The following is a 23,625-nucleotide window of genomic DNA, read 5'->3' on the forward strand; positions in this document are numbered from 1 at the left end:
AGCTACTTGGGAAATCACTGAAGTTTTGTTTTAAAAGAAATTTCTCGGGTATGAAAATTACTAGCCAAGCCCATCCCTAGTTACACGCCAGAAGGTGCTGATGAAGCTGCCTTATTACATAGTCACAACTCCTTTGACAAAAATACTGCTGTTAGGGAGGAAGTTCCAGTCCAGCCATGATGAAGGAATAGTTAGTATCTGTTTCCAGGTCAGAGTATTGTGTAATAGAAACTTAATAGTGCTGGGTGTTTCTAACATCATTGGTAGAGGTTGTTGGTTGGGAGCTGAAAAGAAAGAGATAGGGTGTCTTGGAGATGGTGCACATTGCTGCAACAATAAAGTAGATGGTATTGATTGGGTTGCTCATCAGATGGACTGTTTTGTTATTAATGATATCAAAACTTCATGAGTGGCCCAGTTCACGATCAGGGACTGAATTGTGCTGAATGAAGGAAATTCGTAAATCAGACAGAAATTTAAACATGAGAAATAAGAGCATGACCTTTTCATTGCACAGCACAATGGCTGTTGTGGTCATGTTCTATACTCAATAGATAAGGGCCAGATTTGATAGGACACACATTGAATGAGCGAATCTCAGCTGACATAATTGTTGAGCTCAGATGAAGAAAAGTAAGTTGTAAATCTCTGCTTGATTACGATGCCGAGTGCCTTCCTGGAAATGTGTGCACTATGCATAGAACTGGGTTGTGGCTGTATTGAGCAGTTAAAACCCGATTCCCAATGATGGGTGCTTGTGAAGAACATTGACTCATTTCCTCCAAAAGACTCAAGTAAGATTGAAGTGGGAAATGCCAGATTAATTGCTTGAGTTAAATCATCCTGACCTAGAGATGATCATTAAAGTTTATCAGGCCAGGGAAAATCCATGCTCCAAACAAATTACACTGTATGTATTTGACTTTTCAGGTAATGGTTCCAATAGTAACATTGTCATGATTTCAAGCATTTACTGTGTTTTTGAGTTTATTAGTAGAAACTGATCATCGTTGAGAACTGCCCAAGGTCATGTGAGAATCCCTGTTCCAGGAATGGTGTAGGACATTTAAGTGGAGAGTTGGTTAACTGCTTAGTTGAATATTCTTCCTGATGATGAACAAGAAGCCTATAATAGATCTAGCCTTACAAGCAATGATCACTCAGATGACATCTTCAGAGAATTATTCTTGAGTAGCTCACCCATTAGGTGATGAGTGTGGTTCCTGTCAGTTGTTGCACAGCTGTAAAGGTTTTTAATTAAATTGCCTCTTGGAAAAGCTGTGATTTCTGCTGCTTAGTGCTTCCTGATATTTACAGTTCTATAGATTTGCTAAATCTGCCCACAGAAAAAGAATGTATGTGGTGGCATGTATGTACTCTGATAATAAATTTTATTTTGAACTTTGGTTAAACTACAGGAGGGTTAACTGGTGTGAGTGAAATGGAGTTTAATGTGATTCCACTTCATTCACAGCTCTGACCAGGGATGATATTTATTGGTGCTGCTCTCCAGTGTTTGCTCGGTGGAAGACAAGGGTAGACCGAGACAATCTATAGTCACGTCAGTCAAGGACTTGGGCTATATTTTTTTTCTTTGTGACTGTATGTTTTTCTAAAATCATAACCATATGTGCTATGTGCTGTTGATGGTGTGCTTTTCACCTTGTCCCCAGAGGAACGCTGTCTCATTTGGCTATATTCATGAATGGTTGAGTGATAATTGAACAGGAACTTGGTGGAAATCAGCTTAACACATTTTTTTTTTGCTATGTGTGTTCCTGTTTTATTGGAGGGTAAGGCGATGTGGAAGACAAAGAACCCTTCTCCCCAGTGAGAGAAGAGTGTACTTGTCGAGAAGGAGTTAGATAAGTGCCTGTGAGTGGAAGGGGTAGACATTACACAGTGTGTTGGATGACCTGACTAACAGGAGATATTGTGTACCTTGTATCATGCACTCCACCACTTCCCTGTAAGGATATGTGGCCGTGGTAGCAGGTCTGTGTCAGTACATGGTCAAAGAGTCAGAGAGCAGCAGAGATCTCTGACGTACAAGACGTTGGTGAGGCTTAATTTGGAATATTGTGTGCAGTTTTGGTCACTTGCCTACAGGAAAGATGTAAACAAGGTTGAAGAAGTACAGAGAAAATTTACAAGGACTGGAGGGCCTGAGTTATATGGAGAGATTGAATAGGTTAGGACTTTGTTCTTTAGATTGTAGAAGTTTGAGGTGAAATTTGACAGAGGTATACAAAATTATGAGGGGTATAGACAGGGCAAATGCAAGCAGGCTTTTTCCACTGAGGTTGGGTGGGACTACAACTACAGGGGAAGATGAGGGGAAACTTCTTCATTCAGAAGGTTGTGAGAGTGTGGAATGAACTGCCAGCACAAATAGCGCATGCAAGCTTGATTTCAACGTTAAAGAGAAGTTTGGATAGGTACATCAATGGTAAGGGTATGCAGGGCTATGGTCCCAGCGCAAGTCGGTGGGAGTAGGCAGTTTAAATGATTCTGGCATGGACTAGATGGACTGAAGGGCCTGTTTCTGTGCTGTACTTCTCTATGACTCTAGGAAGCAGCGAGAGTGAGTCTCACTGAACTCCTGTCAAAGAGAAGATTTTTAAACTTCTTCAGGATGGGGTTTGTCATTACCTGTCTTGCTCACCGAATAAGTCCATGAGAGATGCCACTGCACTTCCAGAAATTGCTACAGGTGTTATCATTCAGTTTAATTGGGATTGTTATAAACTATGTGGTACTTCTGGGGAGGGTACAGGGGAGTGTTGGTTGGATTGGAGGATGTTAGTTACGGGGAGAGATTGGACAGCTTGGGCTTGATGAGGAGGCTGAGTAGAGACTTGATAGAGGGTTATGAAGTTATAAGAAATATGGATAGGGTAGATACAATATGAGGGGTATCAGTACCAAAAGGACATAGCTTTCAGGTGAAAGAAACGTATTTTACAGGGATCTGAGGGAGAAAATGCTCTACACAGAGTGGTTGATAACTAGACCTTGTTGCCAGAGACGATGGTGGAATCGGATATGATCACCACATTTAAGGGGTAGTGTACTGGTTAGACTCAACACTTTACAGTATGAGTGACCGGGGTTCAATTCCCACCGCTGTCTGTGAGGAGTTTCTACGTTCTGTCTGTGACTGTGTAGGTTTCCTCTGGGTGTTCCAGTTTCCCCCCCACAGTCCAAAGACTTACCAGTTGTCATTGTAAATTGTCTCGTGAATAGGCCAGGATTAAATCAGAGTGTTGCTGGGTGGCATGGCGGGAAGGGCCTATTCCAGGCTGTATCACAATAAATAGATAAAGATGTATTGAGATGGGCACCTGAATGAAGGATAGAGTTCCAATGCAAGCAAATGGGATTTGTATAGATGAACAAAAAGGTACAAATGAAATGGGCCGTAGAGCCCATTTCTGGGCAGTGCATTGAATCTGTGTGCTGCTTTTGGTGTTCAACAGCACTTTGCAATCAATCAAGTTCTTGAAGTCTAGGTCAATAGACTTTCTAATGTAATAATCACAGGAGCCAATTTGGAATTCATCATGGTTCCACAAATGGAACGTGGCAAGGAGTGTTTTGACTGAGAATTACATCTTGGCCTGAACACCACAAATAACATCATGGGATGTTTTATGTCTACCTGGGATAGCAGGCAAGAGTGCGGATTAATGCTGCATCTCCAATGATGCAGCCGTTCCTGCTGCAAGGCATGGTTGGGATGACTCTAGCCAGCACGTTAACTGTAGACCACTTTTATGGTGACTTGGCGCCCAGGATTTTTATTCCACTGATGTTTAAATATACCATAAAATGCCTTGAATTTGATATTTGTAAAATAGAGGAAAAGAAGAAGTGGTTTGTTGAAAGGAAGAAGTGGTTTGGTTAAAGAAATGGTCTTATAGCCTTAAATAGAATTCAGATAGAACTTGCTGTTATTAAATTTCCTGTACAGCAATAAAAGCACTAAAATATTAACTGGAATTCTTTTATATCAAATATTTATGAAAATATTTCTCCCTACCCATAGAGTACAGCCAGATGCAATGCACAAACAATACAGTGGAATGATTAGATCAATGCATCTGAGGTACATGAAGCTACATTTTGACTGTGCATCTGATGGGAGAATCTTGTTGCTAAGCACATCCTTTCTGCCTCTCCCTCCACTCTACCATCCCCTTCTCAGCCATCTCTCAGTGCCGTTCAGGCCAATTCAAATCCATCGAACTTGCTGTGTCTCTGCTTCATACCTCCAGGTGGTTGATATTTCGGTGATGATGGTGCTTTGAACCAGTTGTTCTGTTTGTGTTGTTAAAGGTGAGAAGGGCATCATTTTCTTCAGAACTGGTAGAAAGTGTCTGACAGCGTAAATTTTTTATTCCTAGCATTGATTGTTATTGAGGAAACTTTAAGGACCAATTTGCATGTCTACAAGTGGATAGGTTGATTAAATGCAGTTGACAGATTAGATGGTTCAAAGGTTCTAAGTAAATTTATTAACAAAGTATCTATACCATATACAATCCTGAGATTAATTTTCTTGCAGACACCTGCAGGAAAATAAGGAATTAAAGAGAATCTATGAAAAAGCATACCCATCAAAGGCAGCGTACCTGAAAGTAAGTTTACAGGCTGTGTAGTCAGGTCAGCACTGAGGCAAATTAAGTCATCCATGTCAGTACAGGAGCCCAATGCTTGTAGTGCTGATGATGCCTTTCACATAATTGCTGGGGACTTCAATCAGGCTCGTTTGAAGAAATCTCTGTCCAATTATCATCAACATATCTCCTGCTGCACCAAGGTCCCACCACACTTGACCACTGTTACACTGTGATTTGGAATGCCTACTGTTACATCCCTAGACTGTATTTTAGGAAATCTGATCACGACTGTTTTCCTCCTACCTGCGTACAGGTAGAGGCTAAAGATTGTGCCGTGTTGAAGGACTCATCAGAGGATCTGAATGAATACACCATGGTTTTCACAGAACAGCAGAAAGTCTCTGTTCCTGCATCCACTATAAGAAAAACACTGAACAAGAATGGTGTCCATGGAAGGACATCACAGAGAAAACCATTGCTCTCCAAACAAAACATTGCTGCATGTCTCAAGTTTGCAAAATTCCACCTGGATATTTTACAATGCTTCTGGGACAATGTTCTGTGGACAGATGAGAGCAAAAGTTGAACTTTTTGGCAGAAATGCACATTGCTATGTTTGGAGGGAAAAGGGCACTGCACACCCACACCAAAACCTCATCCCAACTACAATGCATGGTGAAAGGATCATTATGGTTTTGGGCTGCTTTGGTGCCTCAGGGCCTGGCCGGCTTGTGATCATTGAGGGAACAATGAATTCAAAATTGGATCAAAACATTTTATAGGAGAGTGTCAGGGTAGTGGTCTGTCACCTGAAGCTTAAAAGAAGTTGGATGATGCAACAAGACAATGATCCAAATAACAAGATTAAATCAACAACAAAAAGGTTTAAAAAGAAGAAAATTCCTCTAAGCCAATGTGCAGGACTGATGAATAGTTACCGGAATTGCCAAGTCAGAGGTCAGAGACCAGACCTCAACCCATTTGAGATGCTGTGGCATGACATAAAGAAGGCTGTTCATGCAAGGTATCCCAGAAATATTGATGAACTGAATGGTCTAAAATTCCTCCTTGCTGTTGTGTAGGTCTAATCAGCAGCTACAGGAGACATTTGGAGGTTATTGCTGCTAAAGGAGGTTCTACCGGTTATTAAATACAATGGTTCACATACTTTTTCCAGCCTGGACTGTGTTTGATTAAAAATTTGTTCAGTAGAGACATGAAAAATACAATTGCACGTGTGTCATTAGTTTAGGCAGATTGTGCTTGTCTATTCAAGATGTACAAAAATGCTGGATGAACTCAGCAGATCGGGCAGCATCTGTTGACTGCTTCTTTCAACGGATGCTGCCCGACCTGCTGAGTTCATCCAGCTTTTTTGTACGTCTTGATTTGACCACAGCATCTGCAGTGCACTTTGTGTTTGTGTTTGTCTATTACTATTTGCCTAAGTATTCGCCCCCTTCACCTTCATGGCAGTAATAGGATTAGGCCGAGCCAGCATGGATTTACCAAGGGCAAATCATGCTTGACTAATCTGTTGGAGTTTTTTGAGGGTGTAACAAGGATGTTAGATGAGGGTAAGCCAGTGGATGTAGTGTACCTAGATTTTCAGAAGGCATTCGATAAGGTGCCACATGGGAGACTGGTGAGTAAAATCAGAGCTCATGGCATTGGGGGCAGGGTTTCAGCATGGATAGAAAACTGGTTGGCAGATGGAAAGCAAAGGGTAGCAGTGAATGGGTGTTTCTCAGACTGGCTGGAGGAGACTAGTGGGGTACCACAGGGCTCTGTATTGGGACCACAGCTCTTTACGATTTATGTCAACGATTTAGATGAGGGCATTGAAAACTATATCAGCAAGTTTGCTGACGATACTAAACTGGGCGGCAGTGTGACATGCGAAGAGGACGTTAGGAGAATACAGGGAGACTTGGATAGGCTGAGTGAGTGGGCAGATACTTGGCAGATGTCATTCAATGTGAATAAATGTGAAGTTATCCACTTTGGAAGCAGGAACAAGAGGGCAGAGTATTGTCTGAACGGTGTCGAGTTAGGTAAGGGAGAAATGCAAAGAGACCTAGGAGTCCTAGTTCATCAGTCAGTGAAGGTGAATGAGCAAGTGAAACAGGCAGTGAAGAGGGCAAATGGAATGTTGGCCTTTATTACAAGGGGAATTGAGTACAAGAGCAAGGATGTCCTTTTGCATTTGTACAGGGCCCTGGTGAGACCACACCTGGAATATTGTGTACAGTTTTGGTCTCCAGGTTTAAGGAAGGACATTCTGGCAATTGAAGAAGTGCAGCGTAGATTCACTAGGTTGATTCCTGGGATGGCAGGGCTGTCTTACGCAGAGAGATTGGAGAGATTGGGTTTGTACACACTGGAATTGAGGAGATTGAGAGGGGATCTGACTGAAACGTTTAAGATAATTAAAGGATTTGATAGGATTGAGGCAGGAAATATGTTCCAGATGATGGGAGAGTCCAGTACCAGAGGACATGGATTGAGAATAAGAGGTCAGTTATTTAAAACAGAGTTGAGGAAGAGCTTCTTCTCCCAGAGAGTTGTGGAGGTGTGGAATGCACTGCCTCGGAAGACGGTGGAGGCCAATTCTCTGGATGCTTTCAAGAGGAGCTAGATAGATATCTGATGGATAGGGGAATCAAGGGATATGGGGACAAGGCAGGGACTGGGTATTGATAGTGAATGATCAGCCATGATCTCAGAATGGCGGTGCAGACTCGAGGGGCCGAATGGTCTACTTCTGCACCTATTGTCTATTGTCTATTCACGTCAGTATTTAGTAGATGCACCTTTGACAGCAATTACAGTCTTGAGTCTGTGTGGATAGTCTGTATCAGCTTTGCACATCTGGACACTGCAATTTTCCTTGTACTTTTTTACAAAACTGCTCAAGCTCTGTCAGATTGCATGGGGATCATGAGTGAACAGCCATTTTCAATTCCAGCCACAAATTCTCAATTGGATTGAGGTCGGGACTCTGACTTGGCCACTCCAGGACATTAACTTTGTTGTTTTTAAGCCATTCCTGTGTAGCTTTGTCTTTATGCTTGGGGTCATTGTCTTGCTGGAAAACAAATCTTCTCCCCAGTTGCAGTTCTCTTGCAGACTGCATCAGGTTTTCCTCCAGGATTTCCCTGTATTTTGCTGCATTCATTTCCCCCTCTACCTTCACAAGCCTCCCAGGGCCTGCTGTAGTGAAGCATCCCCACAGCATGATGCGGCCACCACCAAGCCTCACAGTAGGGATGGTGTGTTTTTGATGATGTGATAATGGACCTAGTGCTACAGTTATGAAACCTTTGATCAAATAAACTGCATTTAATCCTAAGGTACAGTGAGGAAGGGGAGTCATTGAGGAGAGGTTTTTCAAGACCTGGGATGTTCTAAATCTGCTTTACAATTTTGAATGTACAAATAATGAGGAGCAGTAATGTGGCCTCTAGATCCTGCTCTGCCATTCAGTGAGTTGAAATGAATTGAATTGGTTTTATTACTTACATCTTTCAGGAGTAAAAATCTTTATTTTACGCCTCCATTCAAATGTGCAATGTGCAATTATGTCCCCCTCATTTCCTTCGCTACATTGATGACTGCATTGGCGCTGCCACCAGCACGCATGCTGAGCTCGTTGACTTCATTAACTTTGCCTCCAACTTTCACCCTGCCCTCAAATTTACCTGGTCCGTTTCCAACACCTCCCTCCCCTTTCTTGATCTTTCTGTCTCCATCTCTGGAGACGGCTTATCTACTGATATCTACAATAAGCCTACAGACTCATAGCTACCTGGACTATTCCTCTTCCCACCCTGTCTCTTGCAAAAAGGCTATCCTCTTCTCACAATTCCTCTGTCTCCACCGCATCTCCTCTCAGGATGAGGCTTTTCATTCCAGGACGAAGGAGATGTCTTCCTTTTTTAAACAAAGGGGCTTCCCTTCTTCCACCATCTACTCTGCTCTCAAACGCATCTCTCCCATTTCCCGCACATCTGCCCTCACCCCATCCGCCCGCCACCCCACTCGGGATAGGGTTCCCCTTGTCCTCACCTACCACCTCACCAGCCTCCAGGTCCAACGTATAATTCTCCATAACTGCCGCCACCTCCAACGGGATCCCACTACCAAGCACATCTTTCTCCCCCCCCCCCCCTTCTGCTTTCTGCAGGGATCGCTCCCTACATGACTCCCTTGTCCATTCATTCCCCCCCCCCCCATCACTTCCCACCGATCTTCCTCCTGGCACTTACCCTTGTAAGTGGAACAAGTGCTACACCTGCCCTTATGCTTCCTCCCTCACCAGCATTCAGGGCCCCAGACCGTCCTTTCAGGTGAGGCAACACTTCACCTGTGAGTCGGCTGGTGTGGTATACTGCGTCCGGTGCTCCCAGTGTGGCCTTTTATATATTGGTGAGACCCGATGCAGACTGGGAGACCGTTTCGCTGAACACCTACGCTCTGTCCGCCAGAGAAAGCAGGATCTCCCAGTGGCCACACATTTTAATTCCACGTCCTATTCCCATTCCCATTCTGATAAGTTTATCCATGGCCTCCTCTGCTGTCAAGATGAAGTCACACTCAGGTTGGAGGAACAACACCTTATATTCCGTCTGGGTAGCCCCCAACCTGATGGCATGAACATTGACTTCTCTAACTTCTGTTAATGCCCCTCCTCCTCTTCTTACCCATCCCTGATTTATTTATTTTCCCCCCTCCACTTTTTGTTCTCTCTCTGCCCATCACTCTGTCTGTTCTCCATCTCCCTCTGGTGCTCCCCTCCCCCTTTCTTTCTCCCTAGGCTTCCCGTCCTATGATCCTTTCCCTTCTCCAGCCCTGTATCCCTTTTGCCAATCGCCTCTCCAGCTCTCAGCTCCACCCCACCCGCTCCGGTCTTCTCCTATCATTTTGTATTTTCCCCTCCCCCTCCTACTTTCAAATCTCTTACTATCTTTCCTTTCAGTTAGTCCTGATGAAGGGTCTCGGTCCGAAATGTTGACAGTACTTCTTCCTATAGATACTGCCTAGCCTGCTGCATTCCACCAGCATCTTGTCTGTGTTGCATAGTATTTAGTCTAATGGCCAGAAAGCGCAAAATTTTGGTTTCATCAGACCATAGAACCTTCTTCCAGCCGAATTCAGGGTCTCCCACATCCCTTCTGGCAAAATCTAGCCGAGATTTCATGTGAGTTTTTTTTCAACAGTATCTCTACTGTGCCAGTAAAGCTGCAACTGGTGAAGCGCCCGGACAACCGTTGTATGCGCAGACTCTCCCACCTCACCACTGTAGCTTGTAACTCCTCCAGAATTGTATGTCTCTTGATACCCTCCCTCACTAGTTCCCTTCTTGGACGGTCACTCAGCTTTTGAGGTCGGCCTGCTGTAGGCAGATTTACGGTTGTGCTATATTCTTTCCATTTCTTGATGATTGACTGAACTGTATTCCAAGGGATATTCAGTGACTTGGAAATGTTCTTGTATCCATCTCCTGACTTGGGCTTTTCAATAACCTTTTTGCAGAGTTGCTTGGAGTGTTCTTTTGTCTTCATGGCGTAGGTTTTGCCAGGATACTAACTCACCAGTAGTTGGACCTTCTAGATACAGGTGTATTTTTACTACAATTAAATGAAACACCTTGACTGCACACAGGTCTCAAAAACAGATTAACTAATCACATGTATTCTAAAACCAATTGGCTGCTCCAGTGGTTATTTGGTGTGTTGTATTAAAGGAGGGTGAATACTTATGCAATCAATTATTTTGTGTTTTATATTTGTAATTAATTTATATCACTTTGTAGAAATCTGTTTTCACTTTGACACAAGAGTCTTTTTCTGTTTATCAGTGTTTTTTAAAAAATCATATTAAATCCACTGTGATTCAATGTAAAACAATAAAACATGAAAATTTCCAAGGGTGAAATTAAGAGTGAATACTTCTTATAGGCACTGTACATTGTTCAAAGCCTTCAGAGAGTCAGAAGGTGCATGATTGGCAAATGGTCTTCCTTTGTGGAGTGCTTAATTTCCAGAGGTCAGCATCCTATGGAGATAACTGTAGCATAGTTGCCTACCATGGGTGCCACAGTAGGCTAGCAGTTAGTGCAACGCTGTTACTGCTCGTGGCGTAGGAGTTTGGAGTTCAATCCCAGTGTCCTCTGTAAGGAGTTTATGTTCTCCCCATGGAATGTGTTCTGGTTTTCTCCCACAGTCCAATGGCCTACCAGCTAGTAGGTTAATTGGTTATGGTAAATGGTCCCATGATTAGTTTAGGGTTAAATCAGGGTTGCTGGGTGATGCAGCTTGAAGGGCTGGAAGGCCTCTCCAGAATTAGAATCAGGTTTGTTATCACCAGCATGTGACATGAAATTTGTGAACTTAGCAGCAGTTCAATGCAATACATAATCTAGAAGAAAAAAACAAAATAATAACAATTAATAAATAAGCAAATCAATTACACTATATGTATATTGAATCGATTAAAAATCGTGCAAAAAACAGAAATAGCATATATTTTAAAAAGTGAGGTAGTGTCCAAGGGTTCAATGTCCACTTGGGAATTGGATGGCAGAGGGGAAGAAGCTGTTTCTGAATCACTGAGTGTGTGCCTTCAGGCTTCTGCATCTCCTACCTGATGGTAACAGTGAGAAAAGGGCATGCCCTGGGTGCTGGAGGTCTTTAATAATGGACGGTGCCTTTCTGAGACACTGCTCCCTGAAGATGTCCTGGGTACTTTGTAGGCTAGTGCCCAAGATGGAGCTACTAGATTTATAACCTTCTGCAGCTTCTTTCAGTCCTGTGCAGTGTCCCCTCCATACCAGGCAGTGATGCACTCTGTCAGAACGCTCTCTATGGTACAACTACATAAGTTTTTGAGTGTATTTGTTGACATGTCAAATCTCTTCAGACTCCTAATAAAGTATAGCCACTGTCTTGCTTTCTTTATAACTGCATCGATATGTTGGGCAAGGCCCTGGTAAGATTGCATATGGAATATTGTGTTCAAGTCTAGTCTTCCCATGTAAGGAAGGATTGAACAAGTACAATAAGAGCTCACCAGATTGCTTCCTATGATGTCAGCTTTGACATATGAGGAGATAGTAACCATTTTAGGCCAATTTCTCTTAAATCAACAAAAAATAACAGGAGATCTTGGTGAAGCATAAGAAAATTCTGCAGTTTGCCAAGGTCAGAATCAGGTTTATCATCACCGGCACGTGACATGAAGTTTGTTAACTTAGCAGCAGCAGTTCAATGTAATACATAATCTAGCAGAGAAAGAAAAATATAATAATAAATAAAATAAAAACTAATAATAAAGTAAATCAATTACATATATCAAATAGATTTTTTAAAATGTTCAAAAACAGAAATACTGTATATTTAAAAAAAAGTGGGGTAGTGTCCAAGGATTCAATGTCCATTTGGGAATCTGATTGCAGAGGGGAAGAAGCTGCTCCTGAATCACTGAGTATGTGCCTTCAGGCTTCTGCATCTCCTACCTAATGGTAACAGTGAAAAAAGGGCATGCCCTGGGTGCTGGAGATCTTTAATAATGGACGCTGCCTTTCTGAAACACCGCTCCTCAAAGATGTCCTGGGTACTTTGTAGGCCAGTGCCCAAGATGGAGCTGACTAAAATTACAACCCTCTGCAGCTTCTTTTGGTCCTGTGCAGTAGCCCCCCCCCCCCCCCATACTAGGCAGTGATGCATCCTGTCAGAATGCTCTCCACGGTACATCTATAAAAGTTTTTGAGTGTATTTGTCGATATACCAAATCTCTTCAAACTCCGAATGAAATACAGTTGCCATCTTGCCTAATGTGTTCCTTCGTCTTACCCTTCCTGAAGTCCACAATCAGCTCTTTCCTCTCACTGACGTTGAGTTCCAGGTTGTTGCTGCGACACCACTCCACTAGTTGGCATATCTCACCACTGTACGCCCTCTCATCTCCATCTGAGACTCTACCAACAATGCTTGTATCATCAGCAATTTTATAGATGGTATTTGAGCTATGCCTAGCCACACAGTCATGGGTACAGACAGAGCAGAGCAGTGGGCTAAGCACACACCCCTGAGGTGCATCCACACTATATCTCTAAATAAATAAAAAAATACATAATTGTTTATTTTTCATTCTTTGCCTCCTCCATCTCTGCCCAGAGGGAAACATGATTCTTGATTGTTTTGTGTTGCTCCTGAAATTCACTCAGAAACTCCCCAGAGTGATTCAGACTTCCCATGAAATCCAACACTCAAGAGTATTGCAGGGGATCCAGGAATAGCCACTCATAGGTATGTTTGTTGAGGAGCTGACCATTATTACTTATTGTGTGCTTGTGTCAGTGAGATTTGTATCAGAATAAATTGTGGAAATTTTAGAGAAGGAAGATCATGAGCAAAACTTTATCTGCAGATAATAACTTCTGCATTAATAGAAATTAACTATCAATGAGGTACAAAATCAAAGAAATGTTTTTAATACACGGGCTTTGCAAATGAGTTAATTATCTGAGCCTATGAGTGATTTGATGTGAAATGAATATTTCACTGATAAATGCAGTGATGCTAGAATTTGAATGATTTAGTACAGTTTGATTCAGGACGATAACTGATTTGCTAAATTGCTGAGTTTGTCTTTCTAGCACTCCTCAATCACAATATGTGGAAGCTTGTTGCTGCAAAAGTCTCTTCATCTGAAGAATTGGTGAGATTGTCAGAAAGTACAGTCAGTTCCTCATGACTATATAAGGAGGGGGTACCTGTGGTTGTTAATTTGTCATAGAGAGTTTCTCTTTTATAAGTCCTTTTGCATTTCTACTTATTCTGAAGTGGATCCAAGTTGCTCTTCAGGCAGGAGTTAATGTGTTTCTTCACTAACCTCTCAAAGTCCTTCATAGTGGATGTAACTGGTGCTAGACGATAGTCATTGAGGCAGATTACCATGTTCTTCTTGGGCGCCCATATAATTGAGCCTTCCAAAAGCTGGTGAGTACCTCAGGCTGCCAAAGCTAGAGGTTAAAGATATCAGTGAATATTCCAGCCAGTTGATTAGCACAGGTCTTTAGTGCTTGGCCAGGTACCCATTCTGGACCAGATGCTTTCTGTGGGCTTAATTTTCTTAAGAATGCTCTCATGTCAGCCTCAAAGACTGAAAATACAGGAACATTGGGAGCTCTGGGAGTTGTGAATGTTCCTCCATGTTTTGATGGTCAGAGCTTACTGTTCTCTGTCCATCGATGATGTTGACAAGGTATCCCAGGCAAGGCTTATTGAGAAAGTAAGGAGGCATGGGATCCAAGGGGACATTGCTTTGTGTATCCAGAACTGGCTTGCGCACAGAAGGCAAAGAGTGGTTGTAGACGGGTCATATTCTGCATGGAGGTTGGTGACCAGATGTGTGCCTCAGGGATCTGTTCTGGGACCCCTTCTCTTTGTGATTTTTATAAATGACCTGGATAAAGAAGTGGAGGGATGAGTTTGTAAATTTGTGGATGACACAAAGTTTAGGGATGTTGTGGATAGTGTGGAGGGCTTTCAGAGGTTACAACGGGACATTCATAGGATGCAAAACTGGGCTGAGAAGTGGCAGATGGAGTTCAACCCAGATAAGTGTGAAGTGGTTCATTTTGGTAGGTCAAATATGATGGCAGAATATAGTATTAATGGTAAGACTCTTGACAGTGTGGAGGATCAGAGGGGTCTGAGTCCATAGGACACTCAAAGCTGCTGTGCTGGTTGACTCTGTGGTTAAGAAGGCATACGGTGCACTGGCCTTTATCAATCATGGGATTGAGTTTAAGAGCCGAGAGGTAATGTTGCAGCTATATAGGACCCTGGTCAGACCCCACTTGGAGTACTGTGCTCAGTTCTGGTCACCTCACTACAGGAAGGACGTGGAAACCATAGAAAGGGTGCAGAGGAGATTTACAAGGATGTTGCCTGGATTGGGGAGCATGCCTTATGAGAATAGGTTGCATGAACTTGGCCTTTTTTCCTTGGAGTGACAGAGGATGAGAGGTGACCTGATAGAGGTGTATAAGATGATGAGAGGCATTGATCGTGTGGATAGTCAGAGGCTTTTCCGCAGGGTTATAGCTTGCATGAGAGGGAATAGTTTTAAGGAGCTTGGAAGTAGATACAGAGGAGATGTCAGAGGTAAGTTTTTTACACAGAGAGTGGTGAATGCGTGGAATGGGCTGCCAGAAACGCTGGTGGAGGAAATTACAATAGGGTCTTTTAAGAGACTCCTGGAGGGCTACATGGAGCTTAGAAGAATAGTGGGCTATGGGTAAAGCCTAGGTAGTTCTAAGGTAAGGACCTGTTCAGCACAGCTTTGTGGGCCGAAGGGCCTGTACCGTGCTGTAGGTTTTCTATGTTTCTAACCCGTTGCCAGCACTCTGTATATAATAAAAAAAAACTTTGTCCCACATATCAACTTTAAACGTTATCCCTCTCATATTAACATAATGCCTTCTAGTATTTGGTATTTTTACTCTTGGGAGAAAGGTTCTCACTCTTTCCTATCTCTGCCCGTCATAGTTTTATAAACTTCTATTCTCAGCCTCTGACACTCCAGAGAACCCAATCAAAGTTTGTTTTACCTTCCGAAACTCTTCAATACAGTTGGCCCTCCTTATCCATGGGTTCTGCATGCGCGGATTCAACCAACCACGGATCAGAAAAACCTGGAATTTCTTTCTCCAGCACTCGTTGTTTGAGCATTGTTCGCCTCGCGTCTCGTGTACAGACTTTTTTCTTGTCATTATTCCCTAAACAATACAGTATAACGACTATTTACATAGCATTTATATTGTATTAGGTATTATAAGTAATCTAGAGATGATTTAAAGTATACGGGAGGATGTGCATAGGTTATATGCAAATACTACGCCACTTTATATAAGGGACTTGAGCATCCGCGTTTTTTGGTATCCGCGGGAGGTCCTGGTACTGAGGTTGCCTGTGGCTGTGGGAGGTTCATCCTCCCACAAGCAGCCATGAAACAAACACCATGAAACCTGTTGCAGAAAACATCAAACCCTCAACGCACATAAAAAGAAATTGTGCAAACAGCAAAAAGTGAGCGAGCCACGCACAGGATATCAAACATCAAAGCAGGAGTTCGGCAGTGTTCAGTTTAGTTCAGTTCAGCGTCTCACTGCTAGCCAGTGCAGGCTGCAGGGTAAAGCATTCTTCGCTGAAGCACCCCAGACCGCACTTTCTAGCTGCTCAAAAACAGCAATAATGTCATGCACAAAATGCTGGTGGAACACAGCAGGCCAGGCAGCATCTATAGGAAGAAGTACAGTTGACGTTTCGGGCCAAGCCCTTCGTCAGGACAACTGAAAGAAAAGATAGTAAGAGAATTGAAAGTGGGAGGGGGAGTCTGAAATGATAGGAGAAGACAGGAGGGGGTGGGGTGAAGCTAAGAGCTAGAAAGGTGATTGGCAAAAGTGATACAGACCTGGAGAAGAGAAAGGATCATGGGATGGGAGGCCTAGGGAGAAAAAAAGGGGGAGGGGAGCACCAGAGGGAGATGGAGAACAGGCAGAGTGATGGGCAGAGAGAGGAAAAAAAGGGGAGGGAGGAAAATAAATAAGTCAGGGATGGGGTAAGAAGGGGAGGAGGGGCATTAACGAAAGTTAGAGAAGTCAATGTTCATGCCGTCAGGTTGGAGGCTACCCAGACGGAATATAAGGTGTTGTTCCTCCAACCCGAGTGTGGCTTCATCTTGACAGTAGAGGAGGCCATGGATAGACATATCAGAATGGGAGACAAGACCAGAGTACCAGAATCAAAGACAAAACAGAATATATGCAACATAAACCCTAAAGTGAGTCCACAGCCTCGCCAATCAATCCTTGCAGGATGCAACTCAATGCACTTTTCTCTGACAGCAGCTGGTAAGAGGATAAGGAAGACCAGTCAAACGCATGCAGTTGGTGCCGAACACCTGCTGTCAACCTTGCTTGACACCTAAATCAGAGGGAAGCAATAGAGTCAATCATGGGTTCCAGGCCAGACACTGCTCCAAATCTTACCAGATCAGTGTAGATTAGGCTTGACTGGAATGTTTGTATGAACTTCTGGCTGTCTTTGCACTCATCAAAAACTTAGTTTCATTTTTTGGTTAACTTTTCCTTCTCTTCTCCCTAAATCTTTATTTTTGGAGTCAACACACCATTGCTCACATTTGTCCTTTAAGTTAAGTGACTGTTGTGAACCAAGATACAAGCAAACGTGTACCTTAACCACTTCACCTCAATCACAGTCACTGGCTTCACCATCATTCCAGTCTACTTCTGCCACATCTCTGCTTGCATTAGAGCAGGGGTTTGCAACTTTTTTTATGGAATTGGCCCCACCATTAACTGAAGGGTCCATGGAGCCCCTTCATTAGAGAGATTGCCTAAACCCTCTTTCAAAGAATGGGAACTTCACACACTTCTTGCAGCAGGAAGCATGGGGCACAGGCAGTAGCTTTAACCCCAAAGTTCAGACTCCAGAACAGTGCTGTCATTCCCTGGCAACTTGCTACAGCTAGGAATGCCTGGTTGTAACCCACGAGCAATCTTCTCTGTGGACTCCAGGGTTCTTTCCTGGACTTTGCAGGTCTGATTTTTTGAGACTACTTTCCCACCCCCGTCCCATCATGCAACAGCCATTCATTATGCAGCAGCGGTCCCCTGTAGTTAAAAGAATGTTACGTGCTTTGTGACATATCCTCCTGCGAGCTGGCTGCACTTGCTGTTCTGCAGATTGTGACTAGCTAGAACTTGCAGTGCCAGTTCTAGAATGGTGTTAGCACAGGGAAAACTCATCATCGCTCTTCTGCTGTCATTTTTGCTCTCTATGTGACTTTCAGAACAACATTAGGTGACCCATAAGTCAATTTTAATACCACTAAAATGGCATAAAACAGCTCCAAGATCCATCGCTCCAAGGAAAAAAAGGGCCGCGTTCACTCAACCTATTCTCATAAGGCATGTTCCCCAATCCAGGCAACATCCTTGTAAATCTCCTCTGCACCCTTTCTATAGTTTCCACATCCTTCCTGTAGTGAGGTGACCAGAACTGAGTACAGTACTCCAAGTGGGGTCTGACCAGGGTCCTATATAGCTGCAACATTAACTCTCGGCTCCTAAATTCAATTCCACGATTGATGAAGGCCAATACACCATACATCTTCTTAACCACAGAGTCAACCTGCGCAGCTGCTTTGAGTGTCCTATGGACACAGACCCCAAGATCCCTCTGATCCTCCACACTGTCAAGAGTCTTAACATTAATACTATATTCTGTCATCATATTTAATCTACCAAAATGGACCACTTCACATTTGTCTGGGTTGAACTCCATCTGCCACTTCTCAGCCCTGTTTTGCATCCTATTGATGTCCCACTGTAACCTCTGACAGCCCTCCACACTATCCACAACACCCCCAACCTTAGTGTCATCAGCAAATTTACTAACCCATCCCTCCACTTCCTCATCCAGGTCAGTTATAAAAATCATGAAGAGTGGTGGTCCCAGAACAGATCCCTGAGGCACACCACTGGTGACTGACCTCCATGGAAAAGTAAATATTGGCATTTGATTAGAAGGGACTTATTTCACTGCAGTGTAACGGATCCTTAAAAGTGTCATTGGAAAGGATTTCTTCCTTGCAGAGGTCAGTGTAGGGCCCTCAGATTGGGAGAACTTTGCATCATTGGCCCAGGTATAGAATGTACAGAGGAGCTTGTGTATCGTGCATATTTTTGGCCACAGTGTCATACAGAGGGTGCAGTAACAGTGGTGTCGTCATAGTTTAACAAAGATGTTGCCAGGAATAGGGATATTTTGTTCTGTGAAGAGATTGGTTAGAACTTGGGTTATTTCCTTTGGAATGAAGATGTAATGAGATATTTCACTGTGGTTGTAAAACTGCCAGTGTGTCAGTAGGAAGGTTTTTTTTTCCTTTAGCTGGGAGGTCAGTAACTCCTAGGAATATATTTGAGTTAATTAATAGAGGGGGTAGAGGGGGAGATGAGAATTATTTCAATTCAGAGGGTGAAGGGTGTCTGCTGTAAGTGTGGTCAAGGTAGATAGTGATGTCATGAGCTGAGAGAAAGGGATTAGGCACCGTGAACTGTGATATTAGCTTTAATGCTTCTGTATGTTACTGCTGCTACAGTTTATTTGGAGTGTTTGGATGACTTGCATTCTTATCCCCACACAGATGGGCAACTTCCATCTCACTGTGTAAAGTCCGTTCTCTTCCTTTTCCTGTTCCTGTACCCCTGTGTGAGTTTTGTCTGAAGCCAGTTGGTCCTCAGTTTCTTATGGCCCCTTTGATAATGAGGCCATCTTCTCACCAAATGCCTCCTGTACCACCTGGATAATTAGAAGATTTCACCACCTTTTCTGCCAGGATCCACTCCATGAGTGCTCATCGAGGGAATGAGCTTACTTTTATCATAGTAGGGTAGTGTGTGGAGATGCATCTTTACCAAAGGAGGTGTAAGGCACTCCCTCCTTCTGCCAGCCTGTAGGTCACCCTTGGGCAAGGTGTAGTACCTACTTAGCCTCCCGATCAGGGTCACGTGAAGTCACGGGATCAGATGGTGGATGGTTGTCTGAGCAGCTGGCGCATATCACAAGTCCTGGTTAGACAACCACTGATGCCAGGCAGACAAACTCTGAAGAGTATCGATAATGGCTGGGGTCATCTGTCTTGTAAAGGCACTGCCCAGAAGAAGGCAATGGCAAACCACTTCTGTAGAACAATTTGCCAAGAACAGTCATGGGAATGGATAGGCCGTGATCACCTACGTCATACAACATGGCTCATAACAAAGAAACAAACGTTACCATAGTGTTGCGAACTCTCATCTCTGCTGCCTCCAAATTTATGCAGTGGATACATTCATCTACCATCTTTGTATGCAAGGTTATTCTACATTGTTATTGAGTGACTGTATCTCTACCATAATAGAAACTGCCTTCAGATCTCAACGTCACATTGCTTGCTGCCATTTGATCTGGAGATATTGTCAGAAGGTTCTTCAGAAGTCTGGTATGTAGTTGCAGCCATTTTGTTAGCTGTTCATAAACAAATAAATAACAGAGCAACAAGTAAACATCACCAGGTAACTAACTCTAACTGTAACCAGAGCAGCCTATACAAAATGCTGGAGGAGCTCAACAGGTCAGACAGCACCTATGGAGAGGTATAAAGAGTGAACATTTCAGACCAAGACCCTTCATTAGGACTGAAAAGGAAGGGGAAGACATCACAATAAAAAGGTGGTGGGGGGAGAGGAAGGAGAGCAAGCTAGATGCTGAAAGATGAAGCCGGGGAGTGGGGAATGGGGATGAAGAAGGAGGAGTTGATAGGAGAGGAGAGTGGACCATGCGAAAAAAGGAAGAAGGGTGCACCTGGGGGAGGTGATAAGTAGGTGAAGAGAAAGAGTTAAGAGGTCAGGGTAAGGAATAGAAGAGAGAAAGGGACTAGTTTAGATGGGCAATTTAATTGATGTGGACCAGTTGGTCCAAGAGCCCTTTTCCCTGCTGTTTGATTCAATGACTCTAGCAGGTCAACAAGTTCAGTCCTTGGTTTCTCAGTAAAAAAACAATTAGACAATAGTGCAGGAATATCATAATGTTGTCAAAAAGTAACCTTGAGGATTGGGATTGTTTTAAAACATAGCAAAGACTAACTTAATGATGAGGGGTGGGGTGGAGATGAGTATTGGAGAGGCTTAAAATAAATACAGGTAAGTAGCAAACAAGAGAAATAACAATAAATATGGGTTCCTTAGAACCAGAGGCAGAAGAAAACATAGGGAATGTGGAACTGCTTGACAGCAGAACAAGTGAATTGCCAGATGTTATGAAGTCCTGGCAACTGAGAGAGTCAGGGATTGTAGTTAGTCTCACTTGCCACATTAAGACCCCCCTTGATTCTGAGGTGCTGGCTAAGAAGATATTGAAAACACAGGTCATTGTGAATTGTGGGCACAAGGAATTAGAGAATTTGGGCATAGTCTGGGCTGGAAAAGAGAAGTTGATGGAGAATCAGACACAACAGACGCTAGGACCTTCCATTCATCTGTTCTTACACCTCAGCTCTTCTTCCTCCTATGCAATTTGAAGTTAAATACTTGGAACTTACAGGGAGCATAAAAGCCTCAGCTGAGAAATACTGTAGGTCATTCCACCCCAGAGAACCATGCTAGTGTTTATGCTTTCTGAGCTTCTTGCCACCTTAATTCAGCTCACTATATTCTTTATATGTTTCAACTGATTTTTCCGTTCTGTGTGAGACTACCTTCACCATCAGTGACTCCATGTGATTACAACTCCACATTCCCACCACTCCCTGGGTAAAGATGTTTTGCTTTGATTCCTTATTGAAATCAACTGTGACAATTTTACATTAAGGGACCTGACATGGAACTCATTCAAGAGTTAAAAGTATCTTTAATTACCTTTTCAGCTACTTTTGTCGCATCCTCGGTCAGCGTCTGCATTTCTAAAGAAACGTATGTGATAGCCTCCCTTGTCAATGATGTTTTGTATTTATCTTGTCCACATATCTTCATTATAAAATATGGATGGCAACAGTGTGGTCAAACCAAAGCTAATGTACATGTTTTTAATTATAATTCTTCAGTAATGGCAGAGTTCCATGTATTTAACTTCAAATTTTTAAGGATAGTGTTTTAGTTTCTCCATTCATTCAAAACTCTCCCACACTTTCTAAAGTTGTACCTTTGTGCTTTTTGTAAAACTGGAAGTTTACAGGTTGCCGTGTTATGGGAGATGCATAACAATGGGTGGTTTCAATGTTATTGGTGGTTTCATTCCAAGCAAGTGATCTGTATCATGATTTGCCATGATAATCATTGTGCCTGCATCAAGAAATACAATAAATTGTGTTGATTTCTTTACTATGTTTTCCACACGGATTCTCCACAAGCAAATGTTATTCTGTATCTCAAATCTTTGGATAGTGATTTCTGAATTCTGTAATTATAGCCAACACGGTTCTAATGCAGGAATAATCTCTACAGGTTTAAAAATCCTATCGAGGTCACAAGCACATCAATCTGACAAAAAAAAATCCTTGGGAAAATATTGCACTTCCTCTAATTGCAGTCTTCGAAACATGTAGCTCTCATTTCTAAACTAGAGTCAACCATCCTGAGCATGGGGAGAGGAGATGTTCTGTTTGTGTTTAAGTCTCAGCATACAGCCAGTTCTGATGCTGTGAAAATGACTGCTTCTTCATTTTCTGTGTTCCAGGGGCTTGGGTCAGTAGTGGAACGGGAATGATCAAGAGAGATGGGAGCCAACTCACCTGGTCGTACCTCGCTCCCCAGCTGGGCTACTGGGTAGCAGCAATGCTTCCTTTAACCCAAGGTAAGCTGAACTGGATTTCTCTAACTTTCCTCTGAGCATTTAAATGAGCAGATCTGATTTCCAAGTGGCTCTAGCTATTGAATCTGACCATTGCATGGAGTTTCACGCAAAGTTCTGCAGATTTAATTAATGAATGTTTGATTGGTAAGTGAGTAAAGTGTCCAACTAATGAGCCACTCAATTTCCTGCTTCCACTGGGTTAAGTTTGCATCTCTGAGAAGTTTATAATTGTGATGAGAGTGAATTACATATTGATTTATGAATTTTTTGGACTTAGAATCAAATGAGATGTGTGTTTATTTGGCATCCTCGTGGCTACCAGAAGTCCAAAAACAATGTGCAGCTAATTATGTGCTTTTTGAAGTGCAATCCTTGTTATAGTTTAAGAAACATGATCACTTAATACGCAGCAATTTCCTACAAATAACAATGTGATAATGGCCTGTTGTTGGTTGAGAGAGAAATCTTGGCTCAGTGCAGCTGCTCCTTGAAATGGTGCTGAGGGAACTCTCAGTGGTATCTGGCAAAGTGGATGATTTAACATGTCATCTAAAGATGGGACCTCTGGCAGTGCAACAAACCCTCTGTATTGAAGTGAAGTATCAGCCTTGATCTTGGGCTGAGGTATCAGGAGCAATGTTTGATTTGCTGCTTCAGCAGTGAAAGCACAGCCCGTCTAGAAGTGGTTGAAACCTTAAGTAAAACATACCACGTCATTATATTGAACAGCATCACATTGTACACATTCTGAAATACGTACCAGCTAATGTTACTGCAAGGAAGTTAACAAGATGTAATGATCTTAAATTGGGACCAAGCTGGATTACAGGCTATTGGTGTGTAGAAATTGCACATGGTTCCCATCAAGTTATCCCATTGTTTGTTGTTAGTGATGCTGCTTTTGTGATGACTTTCTTCATTCTGTTTAAAAAGAGTGTTCTTTTAGAACTGGAATGTGTGCATTTTTTTTTTAGGGTGAGAGGGGGAAAGTTTAAAGGAGATCCCTGCTAAGGAAATGCACAGGGCAGGTTTTTTTTACACACACAGTGGTGGATCCCTGGAATGCACAGCCAGGGTGGTGATGGAGGCAATTAAGAAGCTCATAGATAGGCACGTCAATGTGCAGACAGTAGAGGGATATGGACATTGTGTAGGCAGAAGGGTTTAACGTAGTGGGCATTCAATTACTAGTTTAAGTTGGAGTTGCATCTTGGGCTGAATGGCCTGTTCCTGTGCTCTATTGCTCTCTAGTCAGCGAACTCTTTCAAATACAATCTGGCAGAATATTCTACATCTTGCTGTAGGGTTGTTCGTTGAGCCTGGAGGTCAGGTTGCAAACATTACGTCACTGTAGAGGTGACATCATATGTATGCAATTGAGTGTTGTTTCTGCCGAGTGCTCATGTTTGTGATGGTCCGTTCTGATTGGTTGGCTGTCGCGCTGGTCCCTAGTCTCTGCCGGGTCCTGGCCGACTGGATAGCAGAGTGATCTCTGCTGGTCTGTATCTGTGGTTATTAGTCATTGTGAGCATTGGTTCCTCAGTTCCAGCAGAGACGTGGCCAGTGCGACAGCAAACCAG

The 23,625-nt window shown here is 43.0% G+C and overlaps 1 protein-coding gene across 3 annotated transcripts in view; it reads left to right on the forward strand.

Annotated features, from left to right (window-relative positions):
• Positions 1-23,625, forward strand: part of fam171a2a (family with sequence similarity 171 member A2a) — a 270,163-nt gene that overhangs the window by 224,394 nt on the left and 22,144 nt on the right. For all 3 annotated transcript variants that reach the window (XM_059955684.1, XM_059955685.1, XM_059955683.1), the window contains one exon: positions 21,929-22,045. In XM_059955684.1, the coding sequence (XP_059811667.1) occupies positions 21,929-22,045 (117 nt within the window). The remainder of the gene's footprint in view (positions 1-21,928; positions 22,046-23,625) is intronic.

The sequence above is a fragment of the Hypanus sabinus genome, chromosome X1 (assembly GCF_030144855.1).
Source record: "Hypanus sabinus isolate sHypSab1 chromosome X1, sHypSab1.hap1, whole genome shotgun sequence".
Taxonomy (NCBI): Eukaryota; Metazoa; Chordata; class Chondrichthyes; order Myliobatiformes; family Dasyatidae; genus Hypanus; species Hypanus sabinus.